The sequence below is a fragment of the Platichthys flesus genome, chromosome 12 (genome assembly GCF_949316205.1).
Source record: "Platichthys flesus chromosome 12, fPlaFle2.1, whole genome shotgun sequence".
Classification (NCBI taxonomy): domain Eukaryota; kingdom Metazoa; phylum Chordata; class Actinopteri; order Pleuronectiformes; family Pleuronectidae; genus Platichthys; species Platichthys flesus.
The window spans coordinates 12830095-12851706 of NC_084956.1; the positions used below are offsets into that span (position 1 = coordinate 12830095).

Sequence of the window (21612 nt, forward strand, 5' to 3'; positions counted from 1 at the left end):
CACACACCTCACCCCAACGTGACTCATGTTGGCCCCCCCCTCCCATTCTACTCAACTCCCACCCCCCGCCCACCTTGCCCCACCCCCGCCCCGTTAGCCCTGCCCCCCCCAGGACCATATTGCTGCATTTAACTAGTGTCACCCTTCTCCCACACAGGTGAAACAGGTGCAGAGGAGTGGTCCCAGTGGAGCTCATGCTCTGTAACATGCGGTCAAGGGTCGCAGGTGCGAACAAGAACATGTGTCTCACCATACGGAACTCACTGCATCGGCCCTTTAAGAGAATCAAGGGTTTGCAATAACACTGCCCCTTGTCCAGGTAGTGTTAGCCACAGATTCTTGAATATCAATGTTTTGCTCGTTTGTTGATTATATCAGGAGGAAATGTGTTGCTGTGTGTTAACAAAACTTTCTATGTGTCTGTTCAGGAATGTGTTATTATTATCTTTATTGTAGTTGTTATACTTAATCTGATGATTTCCTTCGAAATGTTTTTTTGTGAATGTCTTTATTTTTTTTGTTGTCATTATCACGTTTGTGTTTTTCCATTCCATGTAACTGTTGGGCAATTCATCAGCATTGAAATGGTCTAATGACGTGTGGCTGTGCTCAGGGAGCCGCAGATCCCGATATGTCATCGGCTTCATGTCTTGAAGGTCAGCCGTGCTCTTTAAAATAGCTTGACAGCGTCGCTTCACACTCGCGCGAGGCATCTTCCTGCTCAGCCCATAAGGGCATGGCAGATGAGTCACTGGTATCGGCATCACATGCTTTTTCTGACGGGTGACTGCCGAGCGCCAACGTTTGTCTGTGCACATCTGGTAGGATAGCCGTGTTGTTCTTCCCGAGCAGAGTCGCCATTATGCTTTTTTTCGAGGGGTTGCTCAGACTACGGCTGATCGAAAGTGCTGCGAGCTCCATCTTCTGACATTCTGATCTCGGATGTCCTGCGCTTCATTGGCTAGTTGCGGCACATGTAAACGGGAAGTTGGCAGTTTTCAAAAGGGTTTTTCTCTCTACTCTGCGTGGACACTAAAAAGTGAAAAAAAGAGTGAGTCATAGAAAGGAAAAGTTGCCTAAATACCACCAGTCTTCTCTCTGTGGCCATTAATATTCCGCTCAGACAGTATTAAAGCTCCTATGTCCAGAAAAAAAAGAGCCCTATTCCAGGTATAAAGAATAAAGAATTATTATAACTCTGGCAGTTTGAACTTGCAGAGCTGCCCATGTGAATTCATTAGTGCCTTTGATTTATCTCAAGACCTGCAAACATTAGGCATTTACTCGTGGCTAATTGTGGATCTGGAACTTTCTTACACATAATAAAGCAGGAGTCGTTATCACCAAAGAACCGGGCAATAAAACTCTGGGAAACCTCCAAGGCAATTTTGACAAGAATGAGACTGTGATAGGACTTTTCTCTTCTTTTAGAGGAAATAGGAGAAGGGGGCATAAAGATAAAAGTATTTTTTTCTTAATTTATTGTATTGTTTCATGGGTTTTAAGCTAGACCCTATCCAATGTGCTGTGGTCCTGCAGTGACAATAAATTACATTGCCTGTAATATCTGAAATACCAGGGTGTTTCTCCTCACTTACTTATATTAAAACCCTCGCACCGGGCTCAAAGAGCTGATATTGCACCAACCATACAAAGTTACAATTGCAAACTGCTACACACCAAAAAAAAAAAAAAATCCCACCTGGCACCAAGCCACATGAAACGCAGAGTCCATATCTAATATTCTGAAAGGCAGACGGATCAATCGGCTTTCTTCAAGATGTCTGCAGCGTGCCGAGATGTGAGGGTGTCTCCGCTGCAGCCTTAAAGGAACCTTCCCTTACAGTCCCCATCACGGAACAACATCAGCATCATCTGTGAGTAATGGCTCCGGCGCTGCGGGCTGCAGATCAAGCGCCCTGGCAAATCTGGGAGCCTTCATACAGGTTGTGATGCTTTTCGCCGCAACGCACAATGCATCTGTCAAAGTACAGCAACATTTCTGTTCTGTAAAAGCCTCCCCCATTACAGCCCAACACCCATGGCTGTATCTTGTTTTCCCTCTGAACTCTAGTGCAGTTATCTCGCCTCAGAAGGAAAGCAGTCCAGTCTATAGCAATCCTGTTAATATTTGACATTTCTGCAGTTCATATCCAGTGCTTCGTCCAATACAGAGCAAGTGTGATATAATTAAATTCTCGCAGACAATAAAGTGAGAGGATTTCAATAGTATTCTATTAGAGTGAGCGAAATATATTATTGTTGATTGTTTTGATCGGCACGCTTTAACAAACACAAAGTAGAATCAGCAATAAAACCTATTTTTTGCTTCATCCTGTCATAGGTGTAACACTGTGAACTTGGACAGTCTGGTTTACTTTCATTTGTGCTAAAGCAACATTATGCAACTATTTCACTACGCAACAGCTTCACAAGGATTTTGAGAGGGACACAGACTTTTAATGGGGAGAATGGTGCGCCTTCATTTCACTCTCTGCTCCTGATCTCCTGCTAGAAGAGCTGAATGATAGTTAGGCCCAGCAACAGTAACGCCTAACTGCGGATAATCTGAAAAGACCGAGAAACTCACAAACAAATCAGTGAGGAAACTTCAAATATCACCGTTTTAAAACTGAGTATGGCAGCAGTCCTTTGGTCTGAACATACACGTTACATGCACACACACATGTTTCAGCTCAGGGAGACGACAGAGTCACAGCTTCGGTGAACAGACAAAACCAAAGACAGTACACAAAGATGGATGACATGATAGCTCACCTTGTGGCTGACTGCAGAATAGGTCAGAAATCAGTAGTCTTTTGTGTAGTTAGTGAAGGGGACATGGACCAAATTAAAAAATAAACACCCTAAGTGCACTTATAACAGTAAGGTTAGTTTTTATTAGTTAATTTATGCAATAAAAAAAAAGGTGAAACATCTCCATCCCCAATCCCTACTGCAGACTCCACCTCCAAATGCATAAGATGCCGGTGTTCGAAATCACAGAGAGTTTAGCTCCATGTCTGGATAGTGGGAGGAGGTGGAGGCACATTGTGAATCTATTTATAAAGTCTGAGGTGAAAGAAGCTTAAGCCCGACTCTGAACCCTCCCAGAATTAAAAACCACTTGTGGCAAGAGAGGTTGCTGCTGCTCGGGCAATGGTTACATAGTGTTGCTTTAAAAAAGTTAGTCTGTCTCCCTGGATGTAGACTGTGGATATATATTTTCCTCCCCTGCCACTCCTTTTTCATCTGCAATCAGAAAATCAGTCAAATTGTGAGTCTGGTTTATTTTGCAGCCCAGCTCTTATAATAAGTCAGGGCGAAATATTTGGCATTTTAAACTTGATTTTGACACAGACTCTGTGTATCAATTTGACATATAAAAAAGCACTACAAGTTATTACATCGTCCTAAATTCAGCTTGGGTCTTGATGGGAACGTCAGCACCAAAGGTCACTGCAAAAACTTTCCTACTCTGCCAAACTGAGGAGGAATTATTAGCTCCGGTAAATGCGCTGAGTCATTAGACTCTGGATAGGTTTATGTCAAAATAATGTCAGCCTGCTACAGATTTTATGAACATAAGCAAATGCAAGTCGAACAATAAGACGCGTCTGATGGAAACTGACATGTGGCTGTCATTCATTTGGGACAATGGGGATCAAGGCGGTGGAGTCCGAGTACTTTGAAGTATATTTTCAGTTTGGATGTGTATTTTCCATCACAAGCTTGGTCATCCATATCTTAAAAAGCCTTAAATTCACTTAGAATTTAGCTGCAGACACACTGCAAGAGCCACCGTCTGAACTGGCACCAGACACACTGGAGCTGGTTTTGACGAAGATTCAAATCTCACCATCAATGTGTAACACGCCACCCACCATGAAATAGTTCCACCAAAATGAGTTCCCCCGTGACGCTATTTCACAGGAGCACAGCATCCACCCAACACAAATATGATTCATTATAAAAAATCCCCCAAAACAAGCCAGACAGTTATAATAACAGGACAACAACACAGGAAACACAACCCCAGAGGAAGTTATTTATATTTCCAACTAGTAACTGAATTGCATCAGTCAGTTTGAAAACTCTGGACTTCCTGGAGGATTAGAATAGCAAAGGAAAGCCGTAGGAACATCTCACCCAGCTTCACAGGTAACGCTCCAATGGATAATTATACTGGGATTTGGGTGGTTGGCAGGTTTCTGCTCCCACAGATTGTTGTGGGATACATTTGGTGGCTGATATGCTCTTGTGGGATTTGATAAATATGTAGAGTAACATTTGATTTAACCTGTAAGCGTTGCATAGACATCAAACTTATACAAGCCTAAAGATGGAACAACAATTTATATTCTAAATTATAGGCAAAAATATGGATTTTTGATAAAGTCTACAACTATTGATTTCTCTTACATTAATAGAAGTTTATAAAGGAGCTTCACTAACTATGTCTTGTTTGTTTCTCAAGAGAAAAACTTAAGTGAAAGCTTTTTTTTTATTATAAAGACAATAATACATGATGACATGGATAATTATGAAGAAAGTGAAAAACATTTACACAAAGTAGAAGCGACAAGAAATAAAAAAACAATTATAATAGACATAATCATACTAAGTACAAGATATTTCCTGTGTCGGCTTCTGCAAAACATGAAATTATGACTAATACATAAAAACTTTACAGGCAATTCAATTTAATGAACACTGGCTTTTGTCCACGTAATTTCAAGGGCAAAAGAAATTCAGTAAATTCGTGAGTAGGGTTTATTATGCAGGCCAGCACTTATAATAAGGGCGTATTATTTGGCATTTTTAACTTGATTATGACCCAGACTCTGACTAATAACTCTTTATTCAGAAAACTCTGTGAACCTGAAGGACTCTGAAACTAACTAAGCACCATATGAATAAGGATGACCTGCTGTACGGCAAAAAAAACAAATGTACGAGCCAGGTGCAATATCGCAAACGACAGATGTAAAGTGCAGCTTTGTGCTTAGCAGTGTGGATTCGAGACTGAGCCTCAAACAGCCCTGTGGCAAAAATAATGAGTCGGCAGCTAAATAATAAATACTCCATGATGAATACAGTTGAGCACAAGAGGCAGGCTAACAAGTTCAACCCTCACTGGAATGCTATGAGAGGGCCGACCAAATCCCAGTTTACCCCAAATTAATAACAACGATCTTGGCAAACGCACACGCTTCGGCCACCATCTTGTGGCGGTCCAAGAGTTTCACCTCTAGCGGCACTGTGCGACTGCTCACGGCTGTCCCAGTAAATCATGGCCGCGGCTCAGAGGCAGACCACACAAAGAGGCGGAATCCCATTCCATCACTGCTAGCAGTGGTGACTGGCTGCTTTGAACTCCACATTTTCAAAGTAAATGCTCCGGCCACCACGGGCCACTTAGCTAAGAGCATCAAAGCTGCGCCTGGAGGCACGGGCTGGGACAGACGGTAGCTCCCGTCATGGCGGCCCCGTCGGCCTGATTCCATGATCCGACGGCTCCCCACTTGATCCTGAGATCTGACTATTGTTCCGCGGCATCTTTAAGCCTCTGCACAGGTCCGTGACCTCTCGGAACAGGAACCGTCGGTTTGCCTGTGAACAAAGCAGTCGGACAGATTTCCAGCGTCTTAAATCCCATTTCTTATCCGAGATGATTCAATGCCAAACGATCGGTGGTGTCTGCCGCCGATTTCCATGCATTTTTATTCCATGCGTCAGTCCTCAAGTGCCTTTTGTTGTGTGCCACATTTTGTTGTTTGTTAGTGCACATAGTCTGGTATAATTGAATCTGTTCTTATGTAAATGTATATCCACGGCTGCTCCCACATCAGCCTGACGTTCCCATTGCAGCTCCCTGGGTGTTATTGAAGCTGCATGGAAAACAAGGACATCACAGCTAAAATGTGTTTTGTGCATTTGGAAACGATGCGTACGTCTGGTGCTTAAGAATCGCTCCAGTGTGATTTGGGTTTGATCCAATTACCATCCACTTAAAGTTTATTTTGGAGACTTTAATTGTCTCAGTAAATGCACTTTAGATGCTAATATGAGTGCTTCAACTTTTACATTTAAATCAACAGTGTCTTCATCATTTCATTTCATTATTGTCGTTTGCCTCTGTGGAGACACAAGGACAGAACGTGTCCTTACTTCTGTCTCTCTGTTTTCCATATTTCCCTCTCTGAAGTAAAACTTTGAGCCCACAGCTAAAATCCTCCGCAGTTCTAAGACTCAGAATCCCTCAGACAGAATCCTCTTGAAATTACACACAAACCAACATGCAAAATAAATCACGCACATTCCGCTGTTACTGTTTTAAAGCTACCTTTCCCATTTACATTTTAATATTTTTGGATTGAACAATTGCAGCAGTCCCATGTCCCAGGTGTCCATGTTAATAATGTGCCACATGGGATTTAGAGGAAGAGAAAATCATCGCTCTTTGGAACATTCTTTGCATAATTGCCCGCAGGCAAATCCACGAAACACACCAGTGTCTTATTAATGATCCAGTTTCCTTTGGATTTGGACAGTCGGGGCTGATTTTCAGTCAGAGTGGCCACGTCGTTACAAATTATTTGACAAAACATGAAATGTGACCTGTTATTCTGAGGTCTGAGACCAGGTGAAGTCCTGTCCGTTTGGTGTACAACCACCATTTAGTAGGTTGAGGAGATGACAGTTCTGCAACACAATTGTCAGCTTATGTTAACCTGAGGGTTCAGTGCCACTAGATTCCCCAGAAGAAGAATAGACCTGCTGCTCCTCAGCCAGTTAGAAAGACTGGCTTCTTATTGTTTTTTTCCGTATGGTAAAACTTCCAAGTTGAAGATATTTCTCATCACATTGTTAGTGGATGTGGATTCATCATCATTGTGCACAAGATAAAGAACACTGCATGCACCGAGGTGACTGAAGCTTGTGGCTCAGCCACACGCAGTCTGCTCGCTCAGTGTTTCCCTTTGCATTAGTTTTGTTGCTAATTATTTTTGATTGATTTCATTTCATTTATAGCTGGCTGCAGTTTGTTATGGGTTTGTTTATGCTACAGCAGGGAGAGGGACATTGATTAGGCCTGACGCCTTTTCTGTGCCCGCAGTACACGGTGTATGGGATGAGTGGTCCCCGTGGAGCCTGTGCTCTTTCACGTGTGGCCGAGGGCATCGCACTAGGACTAGGGTGTGCGCCCCTCCCCAGCACGGAGGCAGGGCCTGTGATGGACCTGAGACCCAGACTAAGCTTTGCAACATAGCCCTATGCCCAGGTATTATCTCACCGCTCTTCAAATGCATTTAAAATAACAATATCAACCGTTATTACCAAAGGTGAAATATAAAAGATGTAATCGCAGAGATGATGATCAACACTTTTCAGAAGTTCCTTTCTTGAGGACGGTAGCAGTTTTCCTCACACACAGCAATTTAGTCATTAATCAATACAATACTGCAAAGGTGAGTGAAACAAAAATGGATGACTGCATTTTGTGGTGCATTTAAAGTAATAGTGCTTACAGAATAATGCGGTTTAGGAAACCCTGTCAATACTGTGATACCGACATCAACATCACTTACCCGCAATTGCCTGTGAGTGCTAAGCAGATTAGTGATGATGAGTTCTTCCACACAGTAAATGTTAGCTTTGCTCTGGTAACAGACTCAGTGAAAACCACTCAGTCGCAGATGCTTTCCCTCCACCCCCACATGGATGATGGAAGGCGGCAAACAAATAGTGTGTGTGCATTTTGTGCAACAGCCATGATAATAATCTAATATAAAAACATTCTATAAAAACAGATTTCATGTTTTATTCTCCTATCGCATTTTACTATTTTATTTTCTAACCTATGAAAGAATACAATTCTCCAAGATTTGTAAGATGTGATTCATTGAATACATTTGTTCTGCTCTCAATTAATGTCTTATTGGCTCTCGCGTGTGCGAGGGAATAGTGATCTGAATATCTCCTCCCATTTCTGTCTGCCCTCTCTCTCCCTCCGCTTGGGACGTGCTTGTTGGGTTGTGGCTGGTGCCTCAGTGGATGGACAGTGGCAGGAGTGGAGCTCTTGGAGCGATTGCTCGGTGACCTGTGCCAATGGCACTCAGCAGAGGACCAGGCAGTGTTCAGCAGCCGCCCATGGGGGATCTGAGTGTCGCGGTCACTGGGCAGAAAGCAGAGAGTGCCATAATCCTGACTGCACAGGTAAAATCCTGAGCCTGTTAATTCTATATATCCGCTTTGATGTCTAAATTAAAAAAAACTCATGATTTGTAATAGGGGAAAGGAACGACAAACATACCTCGACCCACACAATCACTATTTTAAACACAATCACTGTAATCATGGGACATTTAGATTGATTTAAGATGAAATACAGACCCTGATTTACTTTGTGTTGCACACTGAGGAGCCTCGTAGCAAGAGTCAAATCTGTGTTGTAAGAATCCACAATAATGTTTAAGACCATGCTCTATCAATTGGATTTGTGAAATCCAGTTAGATGTACTGTATGCCTTTCCCATAATGCACGGGTTAGCTGTCCCAACTGCCTGTCAACATCATAGATGTATTAGAGGCTCAAAGATGTCAGCTTAGTGGTCTCCACCAGGCTTTGAATTGTCTGATCATATGAAGGGCCTGAACACTCTCATAATCTCCTGATGCAATTTTCACTCGAGCAGAGTAAAAAACTGCACTGGTTTTCTTTCCCTTTTTTGGGGGGAGTATTTCACTTGTATGTGTGTGGCAAAGAGATTCCTCTCAAATTGCTGAAAGACAGGGGGGGGGGGGGGGGTTGCGTAACCAGCTATCTAGCCTAATGCTCTCTCAGACGGCTAAAGCAGCGGCAAAAGCCGGTGAATACGTCTTTTTAGTCTGTGCGTATGATAATAAAGCAGGAGAGGCTGCCGGTTGCCTCATTGTGAGAGGATGCATTATGCAATTTATTCATTAAATGAGGCCCAGACAGTCTCATTTGTCTCCGAGGTGAGAGATCAGATATTAGAGAGACTGCACACAGCTCTTATCTAAAAGAGAATACGAGGGGTCGCCCCAGTTTACGGAACAAAAATATGAAAAAGATTTCAAGGTAAATCCCAATATTTTTCTCATGAATAGAGACACAACAGACATCATTGAGTTGTAAGTTTAGAACCCTTTGAAAAGTGAAATAAAAAACACAATGACTTCAAAAGATTGCCTCATAATTATACAATAAAGGCCTGTGAGGGACTTTAAATCAATGCTATGTGTTAGAACTTCCTCAGTAAGGAATCTGCTGCTCTGATGATGGGCCAGAGGCTTCAGTATCTACTGGGTCCGGTGGATAGTTTTGGCCCCAAAGAACCCCACAGTGGTTCCTGTGTTTTTTTTGTTACGTCTGGTGGAAGCGGACGTGACAGAGGTTAGTTGTAGGACATGAAACAGCCTGACACGTGTGAAGAAGAGGGCAAGTGGAGGTGCAGACCAGAGTAGAGTGTGTTCGCTGCTCACAGAGTGTTGTACCTCTCCGTTCAGACACGGGTATGTGATTTACTACACCGCTGAAGGGGCGCATCTGTTTTTTTTTTTTTTTGTGTCTAATGCACAATTTAACAGTGTTCATTACAAGGACATAAAACATGCTGCCCGTTTTGGAAACTTCAGCAAAAATGAGTTTTAATATTGGCAAAGTGAAGCAAATAATCACCACTGGCAGAGCAGCTTCTGGAGTCGTAAAACACACAGTCTCCTGATTATTCAGAGTAATCGTGTTCATTTTTGTAATATTAACGACAAACTGCATTTACTCAATCATTTAGAATCAAGTGCAATCAGAAACTTATTTTAGATCCCACACACTAATACAAATCGTGGACGGCAGTAGGTGTTGGTTTGATAATTTGATGCATCTCAGAGTATCTGTCTCTGACCCTGCGTGCTTCTGTTCTAGCCAACGGCCAGTGGAATCCTTGGGGTCCGTGGAGCGGCTGCTCGAAGTCGTGCGACGGCGGCTGGCAGAGGCGAGTCCGGCTGTGTCAGGGGGCGGCGGTGACCGGGCAGCAGTGCGACGGCAAGGGAGAGGAAGTCCGAAAGTGCAGCGAGCAGCGCTGCCCAGGTGAGCCGGAGGATAATGAGACTTTACACAGAGCGGCCTCGGGGAGGCCAATTGAAAGCGGGAAGATAATTATCAGTGTGCAGTTGAATGACATGTCTCATTACACGAGATGATTTCAAACAGAATGTGAAGAGGAGATGCAGATAAGTGGCTACAGAGGAGGGGGGTGAATAAATTTGGATGTATTATGATGGTCATGGACACACTGAGTAATGCAAGTGTCATTACAGCTCACGCTGCAATTTTCAAAATAAATTTGCATTAAACACATTGTCATCATCTGTATCGTTATAAAACTATTATTATTATAATATAGCTCCCACAGTGATATTCCCCAGCACTGCACAGCTGTTGGCTCTTTGCATTAACTCAGTATCACTTTGCTCTTCAGCACCGTATGAGATTTGTCCCGAGGACTATGCGGTGTCCATGGTGTGGAGACGGACGCCTTCTGGAGAACTGGCCTTCAACAGATGCCCCCCCAATGCCACAGGTGAGCAACACCTTCAATACGTCTTCCCTTATCGTGGTCTTGATTTGTAGGGTACAGTGTTCACCCAGAGGTCCACAGACACTGGATGGTCGCTCTTTATTGTTGTGCTCACAGGCAGTGCGAGGTTGTTTGCGTCTGGCGAGCGTCTGTTTCTGTTGATATTATGCATTTCCAAGTACAAGTAGGCCCATCTAATCAAGTAAATGCCATGACACGATGGTATTTACTTTCAAACAGGTACAGGAAGTGTTGTAAATATTTCTGTTTGCTACACATTCAACAGAGATTGTCTTTGGATATCCGGAAGAACATTTCCGCTGACCTTTTGTTTCATCGAATTAAATGAAAAGCAAGATGTTCCACGATGCACACTCATGCATCCAGAGTGGACCAGCTAAATGAATGTGGTCGATGAAATTTAAAAACAGAAGTCCTCTAATAAAAGGGGCTAAATAATGGAATAATATTTCATGTATATTCAAGACTATTGATGGAGCCACGTTTGCATTGTTTTTCAAAGTATGGCTTTGAATCACACTAGTGTCATTAATGTTCCTCTACTATGATGAAGAATAAGGCCACAAAGGAAAGTTAACAAGACTTTAGTTTGCCTTGAATTCTTTGCATGGCACCAACCGCCCTGTTTCCAGTTTAAAGGAGAAAGTGAATGTTCTTTTCCTCCCCTTCATTTCCACACACAGCGATGCTGCTGCACTCGTATTTCATGGTACTGGATGGGAAGTGAGCACTGTTGAGGTCTGTTTTCCGACATTAGGCAGAAGCTTTAATGTGTGCACGGAGAGACGAGCATCAGAGGGAGAGGATGCGCGTTCTCTAACAGGTCGAGACTAACACTCGGCTCCCGGAAAGAAAGACGGGAGAGGAGGGGGGTATGGGGGTAAAGAGGCGAGAGGATAAAATGAGAAATGCAACCGATGCTAGCGCTGCTGTGATCCAGGTTATCTCTGTGTGTGGTGAAGGGCAGAAGGAAGACAACAGGCCGATGGGGGCGGTGTCGGCTGTTAAAGTCACATGTTATAAAACTCCACACACACGCTGGACTCCCTGAATTGACACGTCTTCCACAACCGTGAAAAAAAAAGGCTAACTGGTAAATTAGGTGTGGCAGGAAAACACAGTGGCTTTCACAGATGGCTCACCTGAGGCAAAGTTATGCAGAGTAAGATTTACTGGTGTGACATTAGCTCTCCGGCTTGACATTAGTTTTATGGTTAATAACTGCTCGGCACTACAAAGCTATTTCAACGCACTATCAGACTTTTGGGTTCTTCTGCGTCGATGTCTTCTTCTTGTGACGGAAATTCAACACCTTCACTGATTAAGAATTTAATTTACGCTGAGAGTTGATTCAGGTCACTTAGTCAGAGTGAGACACTTGGCTCCTTATTGCAGCCAGACTAATTACTTTTCTTTACAGAGCAGTATCACGTTCATTAATTATTTTAATTATAATAAAAAAAAGGAAATTAAAAGTAGTCTTGTGAACCTCACACATAAACGACTAATTTGTTCCACAAACTCCTCTTATATGGAGCTTACTTTGGAACCTGCTGCCTTGTTGATGCTGTTAAATGTTACACACTGTACTGCAGGTCAACACATTGTGACATTTCATGATAAATTAGTGCCGACTTCTTTGTGTGCGTCAGTGCTGGTGGACTTGAAGATTGTGATCTGTATGCACAGGATGCACAACAATTTGCCTAAAGCAATAACACAAGGCTGCTGTATCAGTTAATTGAGAAGCAGGACCTTTAAAGCCTGAACTGTATCTTGATAAAAGGGCAGAACAACAGACATATTTTAGTGTTTCAACTGCAGCACGTCCACTCGGTCACAGCCGCTACTGACCACAAGAAAAACCGAGCATGATGAACAACAGTTCAGGTCGGGTCAAGTTTATATCTAAAGCCATTAATCACAGGTCCGGTGTCAGCAGGTTTCACAGAGCCTACATTATGAAACTATAAATGAAATCAACACCTTCCGACCTTTGGCCTGTAATTAGATTAAGGTCAATCCAGCAAAGCCTTCGATGGGAAGAGATGAGAAAAGGGGCCAAACCCCTCACGTCTAGACCTCTTCCCCTGTTCGAGGACGAGTCACAAACGTAATGGCTGCGCCGAGCGAGTATAAACAAAAGATGAAATATTGATCAGCGAGAGCGACACGACAAAGTGTGCGACACGAATGCAGTGAGACTGAGCGGGTGAGGCGTCTGAATGTGTAAGGGCCATCAGTCCCTACTCAGCTGAAGTCAGCTGGCGTCATCAAGGTCATCATAGGAACAGGGTCGTCAGCGCCGCCGCGGTCATCGCGGATGACAACTGCCACTGGAGGCGAGAAAGTGGGAAAAGTGGAGAGGACGCTCGCACACAGCAGATGAATTTGTTCGCTTTGGATCACTCAGACAACGATCAGACATCTGTAAACACGTAGAGGACACTTACAGCTGCTCCTTAGGTGACCTCTAAGTGCTGTGGAGGGCAGAAGCAAAACACGACACGAGCAACCACGCAATCTTATACAATATATAACTGCATTTCTTTAGCTATACTGTGTTTGTATAATAATGATAGAATAGTATTTCACAAATTGGTTTCAACTCATCTTCACAGTTATATTTTGTTCTTTTAAATAAGACAAAATAACCAATATGTTCAGTATTCTTTAGTGTAACAGTGTACCTTGTATTAGGACAAATACATGAAGACTATATATCAAGATGGACGCCATGACAGCTCCCCAAAAGTGAAGCCAAAGTCTCTCAAACGCCATCTGGTGGCTGGTTACAGTATGAGTTGAATAGATTTTTCTCCAAAATGGTTTCTGTCATTTCAGATAGTTTTAATGTGTTTTTAATTAAAGTAGTTGGTTCTAATTAGTTAATAGAGGCAAACAAACTCTTAAAACAAACTGAAATGTCCTGATTAACGACTGAGACTCACTCGTGATTGGTCGAGCGTGGACCTCGCTGCCACTATACTACTACTACTACTGTGCAGATTCCAAATGTGGAAGACGGTGTGTTTCCATATATTTTGGCTTCATCTCTGGACAGTGGGCGCCTTTAGATGTTTTTTACTAGCAACCTTGCAGAAGAGATTTTGCCTGTATAAGCTGATGCTCCATCGCTAATGAGAAATCTGAATCATCAACTGAAGTTTGAGTCACTCGGCTGAAAGAAGGAGCATTTAAAACAACAGAACCACAAGCTATTAAACCAAGGTAGCACAGGTTTATGCAGAGGGAAATGATCCTGTGCCCTCTAACAAATAACACCATCCTATACGCATGTTCAGTATTTACTGGCACATGCAGCATTAAAACATGTGCCATATATTTTCTAGGATCTCATAGTCTGTAAGATTTTTTTTTTTAAGGATTTGTGTTGTTTCTCCACCACTGGTTATGTTCACTTCACTAAGTCCACAGAACTCCTCCTCAGCCTGTGTTTTTATAGACTCCTCTTCTCTTAACTCTTCATGTTGTAAACTCGGTTTTTAGCCTCTTTTATCTCCGGTAGGATTGTTTGGGCAGAAGTTCTCCTCTAATGGCAGTCGAGTTAAGGATGCAGTAAAAACCGGACAGCGACAGGTCAATGCCTCTGTGGAGCCTTGGTTTTGATCGAGCACACCTCCACTGACCTATATTTCACTGTCAACCTACTCACCGATGGACAGACGACAGACTGGTGCAAAATCCCGGTGAAAAGATTTGTGTCTGCAGCCCTGAACCGGTTTGAGCCCACGACTGTCGCGGGTCAAAGCAGATTCTAAATAACTTAAAAAGTATTCGATTCAGGAATATAAAACTTAATTAAACACAATGTTCATTTATAAAAATGTGCATCTATTGAATTCACAAAACTGATGACAACAGGGAAGAAGATAAAGCTGAATTTAAAGTTGCTCATTCCCTCCTCAGTAATTCAAACCCTGCGAGCACGAGAGGACGTTTTTTTGTTATGAAATGGCAACAAGTGTGGTATTAGGATTTGTTTTACACAGCTAATAAACCTCCACCACATTTGTTTCCCTAAAATACAGAATTTTCTCTGCGAATCCGTCGTGCAGACAAAACAAAAAGGAGCCTTGTTCCAATGCGTTTCAAATTAAAATGAATCTGGCCTTGAGCAATTTTCTAACCTTCCTGTTCTGCCGAATTCACATTAAAATTGCATCATCCAGTGTAATACTGAGATGACGGCCGACCACAGGTCATTTGACAGCCAAATCTCGATCTGTCCCTTTTATATTTCAAAGTCTTTTGGTTACTGTTGAATTCAATTCATCTTTCAAGTTGATACACAAACAAGGTTTGCGTCTTTCACTCGAGCAGTTTCTTATTAGTTTAAGGAGGTTCTTGAATGAGGCCTCCTCTCGAAGCTCCCTGTCTTTTTGCCGCTTCCCATTTGAAGCACCCCACCGTCTCTCTCAGTTTACAATGACCTTTAAGAATGATGGAGCCAGAAAACTGAAGTGAATCCCAATTTTTTCAGGCACCCTTTGAAAATACACATTTTACCCTGCCGTATTTTGTATGGGCAGGGAGATGATTGAATAGAAATGTGAGGATATATATATTTTTTGGAGTGCTTAACAAAAGGAGTTTTCAATATGAAGGTAAATAAAACCTCCCAGGTGAAGCCGGCTCAGGGGTAGACGGATGCTCGGCAGAGTGTGAACCAGTGGGCCTCTCCTGTTGCCCTCTGGGCCGTCTCACGGTCCTGCATGGACGCTCTCGGCACATAGCGATGTTTTCTGTGCACTTGGGCTTTAAGTGCATATCGCCAGGTAGTAGCAGTTGAGGAGGTGGGCGTAGGAGGTGTGGTTTTGATCTCTTTCTCTCTCTCTCTGGCCGTGTGTGGAAGGCGGGGAGGGAGCGGGCGAGCGAAGAAAAGACATAGCGATGAGTTTATGTGAAGCACGGACGCCAGGGGAAATGTTTTGTACGGTGGGAGTTTTCCTCGGGATGTCAAGCACCTGTGCCGGAGCGGCTGGGTGATGTGTGAAGTGCACTCCGCCAGGTCGACAGCTGGGAAGATGTGATGTTAGACCCCATACGTGGGATGTGTGTGTGGGGGGGATGTGGAGGGATGTTGGGTGGGTCGGCTATTCCGGGATCCCTGTTTAAATGCCTGACAGCTATCACAGCCCGGTGGTTGAGTAAACCACTGGATCTTGTTTCCACGCAGCTCGTACTGTGCATTAAAAGCCTGCGTCTGGAGCCGATGGGATATAAAACCAGTTCTGTATGACACTGCAGTACTTTCCTTCCAGAGTCCTTCCTCTCCCTCTCCATCCACCGCAACGTTTAATGGGCAATATCAAATTTTGATGATGAGTGATGGGCGACCGAAATGAAGAAAAAAAAAAGAAAAAGACAAAAGTCTCTCATGAGAAGAATTAATTTTTCTGTCCTCATCTTTTTTGTCCTTCCACTCCCTCCACCCCTCCTCCTCCATCTGCCTTTCTTTTGGCTCTCCTTAATCCCACCCCACATCTCTGCACTCTCATCCCTCCCTCCCTCATCCTGCCATCTCCCCTCCAAATCTGTCGCTGTCTCCTCTGCTCCTCCTCCTCCTCCTCTTCCTCCTCTACAGGCACCACTAGTCGACGCTGCTCTTTGGATCACCGCGGTATGGCCTTCTGGGAGCAGCCCAGCTATGCTCGATGCATAACAAACGAATTCAGATACTTGCAGCAATCAGTAGGTGCAAAGTCAGCTTCCTCTCACTGCCTCTGTTTCCAATGCATCATAAATTACCTCCCCCCCGCTCTCCCCCAATTCTCATCACACTGTACCTAAAGATTAACCACGTTCAATACGGAGGAGCAAATTACAACAATGATTTTTGGTCATTTTTCTGTTTTGTAATGAACGGTCATAGTCGGGTCCTCAACGGGTTGATTTAGTGTTTCCGGCCGGTTCTCGTCTCATCAGTGTCAGTCTCTGATCAGATAAAAACAAATAGAAGAAACAAATTATATCAATTATATTTAAGACTGGAAGAAGCATATTGTACTTTTTGTATCATCATATGAGACCTATTCCTCACACACACACTGCATTTTAAATAGAATCGTTCAATATATTACAATTTAGTTTTTCAAATAATTTTGAGAGAGGGAGATATGTATATATATATATATATATATATATATATATGTATATATATATAGATATAAATCTAGATAGATGGAGATACATGGAGAGAGAAACAGATAGATGGAGAGAGAGATGGCGAGAGATAGAAAAAGATGGAGAGATATATGGAGAGATAGATGGAGAGATGGAGAGATAGATAGAAAGAGATGGATAAAAATAGATGGAGATACATGAACAGATAGATGGAGAGAGATGGATACTTAGATAGATGGAGAGATATACAGATTGAGAGATAGATAAATGGATGGATGGACAGATAGATGGAGTTTAGAGAGATACATAGAGAGATAGATGAGAGATAGATAAATAGATGGACATAGATTTAATAATAGATATATGGAGAGACAGATGGATGGGGAGTTAGATACAGCGATAGAGAGATGTAGATATAGATGGAGAGATGGACCCTTTAGTCATTTGCACGCTGGAGACATTTTCAATCTGAGAATATCTTGATGCACTTTTTAAGATATAGTATATAGGCTTGTGTGTGTGTTTAGCCTGGAAAAACAATAACAGGTCCATTAGAAGAGGTGATTTTTGAAAAACCTCCATCACGGTAAAAAATAGAATTGTTCAGAAGAGCTGAGATATCACATACAGCGCTGCACCTGTGGACGTGTATTTATGGACCTAAACCCTGTGCAATGATGTGAAATGTCATTTCACTGTGCAATTTCTGCCTAAATGGGAGTCTTCTGCTCCAGTTAACTCTTTTATTCATACTGGCTCATTTCAAAACATCCGTGAGGCAGAATACATTTCGACCCGGCTCAGATATACATGTGTCACAGGAGGGGCCTCAGAGAGCAGGCTCTTTCTTCCTGATCTTTTTCACTCCGTTAACTCCGAATGTGCAGCTAAGTGTGTATTTTGCAAAAAAAAAAAAAGAAAAACCTGCTGAGGACACCAAAGGCCCCAAGTCCTTTCCTTTGCTGTTTTTGGAGGTTCAGGGGCACCTTGCAAAGGGACAGAGGATGCTGGCTGGGGACGGGATGTCCCAGGTCACGAAGAACCTTCTGGACCTCACCCAGAGGAGGAACTTCTACGCCGGCGACCTGCTGTCGTCTGTGGAGATCCTGCGCAATGTGACGGAGACATTCAAGAGAGCCAGCTACGAGCCTTCATCCGACGATGTGCAAGTAAGTGCAGGGCGGGGTTTGTTATAGAACATTTGGATTTTGGCTTGGCACATGTGCGTTGTCCAACATGTCGGAAACGCCACAAAAGGCTGACAAACACATCCAGTGTCTCTAATGTATCAGTAGATCCCCCCCCCCCCCCCCCCCCAACGTCCTGCACTGTTTCATCTCATCATGTCTGGGTTGACTGCTGTCTTGATCCTCTTTATGTCAATAGGATGATGGAGATTATAGCTAAAGCTCCACCCCCATCGCCAATAAGATAATTTAGATCCTCAGAGCTGTGTCGTTTTTCAAAGACACCCTTCTGAGGCATCTTTGTGCAGTGTTATATGCCCATATTGTTAGAGAGTGTGTGTGTGTGTGTGTGTGTGTGTGTGTCTTTCCCTCACCACATGTTTGGCTCCTGCTGTTCTTTCAGAGTCAGCTGAATGGGAAGGAAGTAATTGTTGCTCGCCCTGTGCTGGTAACAACAGATTGACTATTGTACTCGTGTTAATGAAAAACCCTAATTCTCCCAATATAGTTCTTATGGGTGTTTCCCATCTTCCTCCGCAACTGTATCAAGCTGGTTTGAGTGCTGTTCTTTCGCTCAAAGATGAAATTAAGAGTAAACATCAGCCATTTCTCTGTGGGGAAGTAGAAATGATTTCTGCTTTTAACAAGGTGAGAAAAATCAGTTGGTTATAAAATCCAGTAAAATGTCCCCCAATAGGCTTTCTACAGTATATCGAATGTGAACATAAACTCACATTGTTAGATGCTATAACGATCTTCAGGTTTAAGGGGGAGGAAAGAATATAAACTCTGAAAGTAAGAATATATACAGAAAGGGGAAAAGAAAGCCGAACCCTCTCCCATAGACAGACTACGGGAGCTTTAGTCTATTTTCGAATGTGATACAACTTAATTGGAATGCAGCTTTTTTCTTCAGCTCAGGACAGAGATAATTAAATCACCCAAAATGGTCACCTCACTAAATTATACACGTCCAAAGCTCGGTGGTATTTGGACGACAAAATGTCAGGGATGTTCCTTTCCCCGAGTTTTTTGCTGGTGTTGTGCACATTTACGGTGGTGGAAGGTGCACGGTCCGCTGCTAATATCCTGCAGAAATAAAAGCCAAAATGTGCCGGCCACGGATGGAGTACCCGGCTCATTCAGCCATTCTCCCCCACCTTAGACAAGCTACGAGATGAGGAAAGTATCCTGTCCCTGGTTATTATGAGAGCCCTATGCTGTGGTTGTGTGTGTGGGCAGACAGGAGAGCAGTCAGCCAGCCAGCCAGCCCACCCCCTCCGTGTGTCTCTGCGCTAATGCAGTGTTAAAGTGGGCACATTACCACCAGAGGGAGCATAAGCATTCAAGTAGAAAACAAGATAGCCTGTGTCAAGAGAGAGAGCCACTCCCTCAGGCACATTGTAGACCAGACGAAATAACAAGGCTAAAGATCAGACAGGGGGTCCTATTACTACTGCAGGCATGCACCCCGAGCAGCCCCTGCTTCCCGCTGCTGGAGAAAAAAAAAAAAGACAATCCACACATCTGCTCAAACATTCCTTTTCATCCTCCTTTCCTTTTTCCCTGATTGCAGCTTGTGCTCCTCTCCTCTAGCATTTGGTGTTTTCTGCACGCTGCAAGGGTTCAAGGTGTATTATTGTAAGAGGCGAATCACACGTTCCATCTTTTTCTCGAATCATTACCCCATGGCGGTCTCAGCTGTGAATTTCCTGTCGCCATTGAGCCCTTGCGGGGGAACGCCATTATTCCCCCAGCACACAATTCCCTAATTTCCTGCGATCAGAAATGTCAGTATATCATCGATAATAGTCGCCTCCGAGTGCACAGTGTTTATGTCTCATGGTTTGAAAAGCATCTCGCCGCAGTGCCTGTAGTACTTGTGTGTGTGGGCGTGTGATGTATTTTCCCCTTTCATCATCTCCACAGAACTTCTTTCAAATCATCAGCAACCTCTTGGAGGAGGAAAATAAGGAGAAATGGGAAGATGCACAAAAGGTAAGCATCTGGCAGCGCACGCAATAAATAATTTAGGTTTCTGCATGAATGCCACGCTCCCCCCGAAAATCATCTGAAAGCTTGTTTATAGTCGCTGCGTCTGAATAGCAGAGATTAAGGGCAGCCAGGGTTGGTGCTGATATAATGTTATACCCACACATATCACAGTGAAAGGTCATATAGCAGGGGTGACATCTGGCCTCATTTGGAGAGCCAGTTCCTCAGACCTCCACTTGGTGGCAGCAGCAGTGCCACTGTGGCTGTCCAGGCATCACCACTGCAGGACTCACTTCCTGCGGCTGACACCCAGCTCATTCAAATCACAACAACGACTGTGATTAGACCATTAATTAAGATGAATTTAAACATAAAGACAAACAGTTGGGACGTGTTATTGCTTGTACCACAGCAGTTACTATTCCTGATTCCCTGTATGTCTTTTTCTGACCATGTAAAGGAGAAAGGAGTAAGGAGAAAGACAGTGTCAATATTCAGTAGGAATGCAGAGGCGACAGACGGCAGCACTGCAGTAACGTACTGTAGATCACAATCTGAGCACAGAACGGTACATTTTCTCGACACGGTGTTTATCCATGGAGACAGGCTCCTGGCTCCGTCCTCCGTCAGACACAGTTCTCAGCCCCGAGAGGTGGCAACTCTCATCTTTGGTGTCTGAGACGACCTGCATCCCGAACACCGTGCACATCCAGACCCCGACGGAGATACCATCTGTGACGACTGCAAGTCAGCAGAGGGCATCTGCTCCGTTGTCACCCTCACTGCTAAATTGACTTAAATTAGGTATCGCCTGCCCTGACACACGACCGAGGGGCAAGTCTTAAAAAATCGGTCAGATCCTGTTTTTGTCACCATTTCCTTCACGTCTGACTGATATGGTTTAAGGAGACACAGGCGGTTGGAGGTCTGCCAGTAGTGCCAGTCCTGGCTGTCTCCGTCTCTGCAGGCAGCAATTTGGTGTTTATTCAGGGCAGCTTTAGCTTGGCAGGCCCCAAAAGAGACAGGTTGACGGTGAGAGGAGCCCACAAACGAGCGGTGGAGGAGGAGGAGTGGGTGAGGGAGACGGACAGATCACAGAAAATAGAGAAACAGCGGAAATTGTCTCCGTGATTGAAAACCCAGAGAAGCTATTTTGACATGGGCAATTATTCCTGCAGTTATTAATGTGCCTTTGTGAGGAGTGCTGCTTCACTCCTGGCACTCCGCTAAGTGGACACTGAAGAAGCAGCGTCGTCCGAGTTTCCCCAGACGACGCTCGGACTTCACGGCTCTAAGTTTCTTCTCTCACTCGCAGGCTCCTCTTGCATTAATGCGTGTTTCCGAGCCGAGTGCCTCTCCACGGCACCCACACGCTGCGTGCCGCGCACGCTCAGAAAAAATACACCCGGATGAAACCGCTCACTATGAGCTTTTCCCTGGCTGCAGAATTGGCTCTGTGCAGAGATCACTATATATTCACCTCCTGTCACTGTTACCATGGCAAGGGAAGGAAGAGCTCCGTCTCGAGAAGCTCCGCCGCAGCCATCTCCCTCCGCCGCCTTCACATCTTCACGGTTGCCATGGAGACCAGCGGAACGAGCATGACTGCACTGTGCGTCAGACATGCCGGAAAGGGGCGACGTGATGGGCTTTTTCTC

The 21612-nt window shown here is 43.9% G+C and overlaps 1 protein-coding gene across 5 annotated transcripts in view; it reads left to right on the forward strand.

The window, feature by feature from the left end:
• Positions 1-21612, forward strand: part of adgrb3 (adhesion G protein-coupled receptor B3) — a 121096-nt gene that overhangs the window by 48177 nt on the left and 51307 nt on the right. For 4 of the 5 annotated variants that reach the window (XM_062400620.1, XM_062400622.1, XM_062400621.1 and 1 more), the window contains exons 4-11: positions 158-319; positions 7121-7285; positions 8056-8220; positions 9950-10114; positions 10506-10607; positions 16234-16340; positions 17747-17941; positions 19889-19957. In XM_062400620.1, coding sequence (XP_062256604.1) covers positions 158-319; positions 7121-7285; positions 8056-8220; positions 9950-10114; positions 10506-10607; positions 16234-16340; positions 17747-17941; positions 19889-19957 — 1130 coding nt within the window. The remainder of the gene's footprint in view (positions 1-157; positions 320-7120; positions 7286-8055; positions 8221-9949; positions 10115-10505; positions 10608-16233; positions 16341-17746; positions 17942-19888; positions 19958-21612) is intronic. The other variant, XM_062400624.1, reaches the window with a different exon arrangement.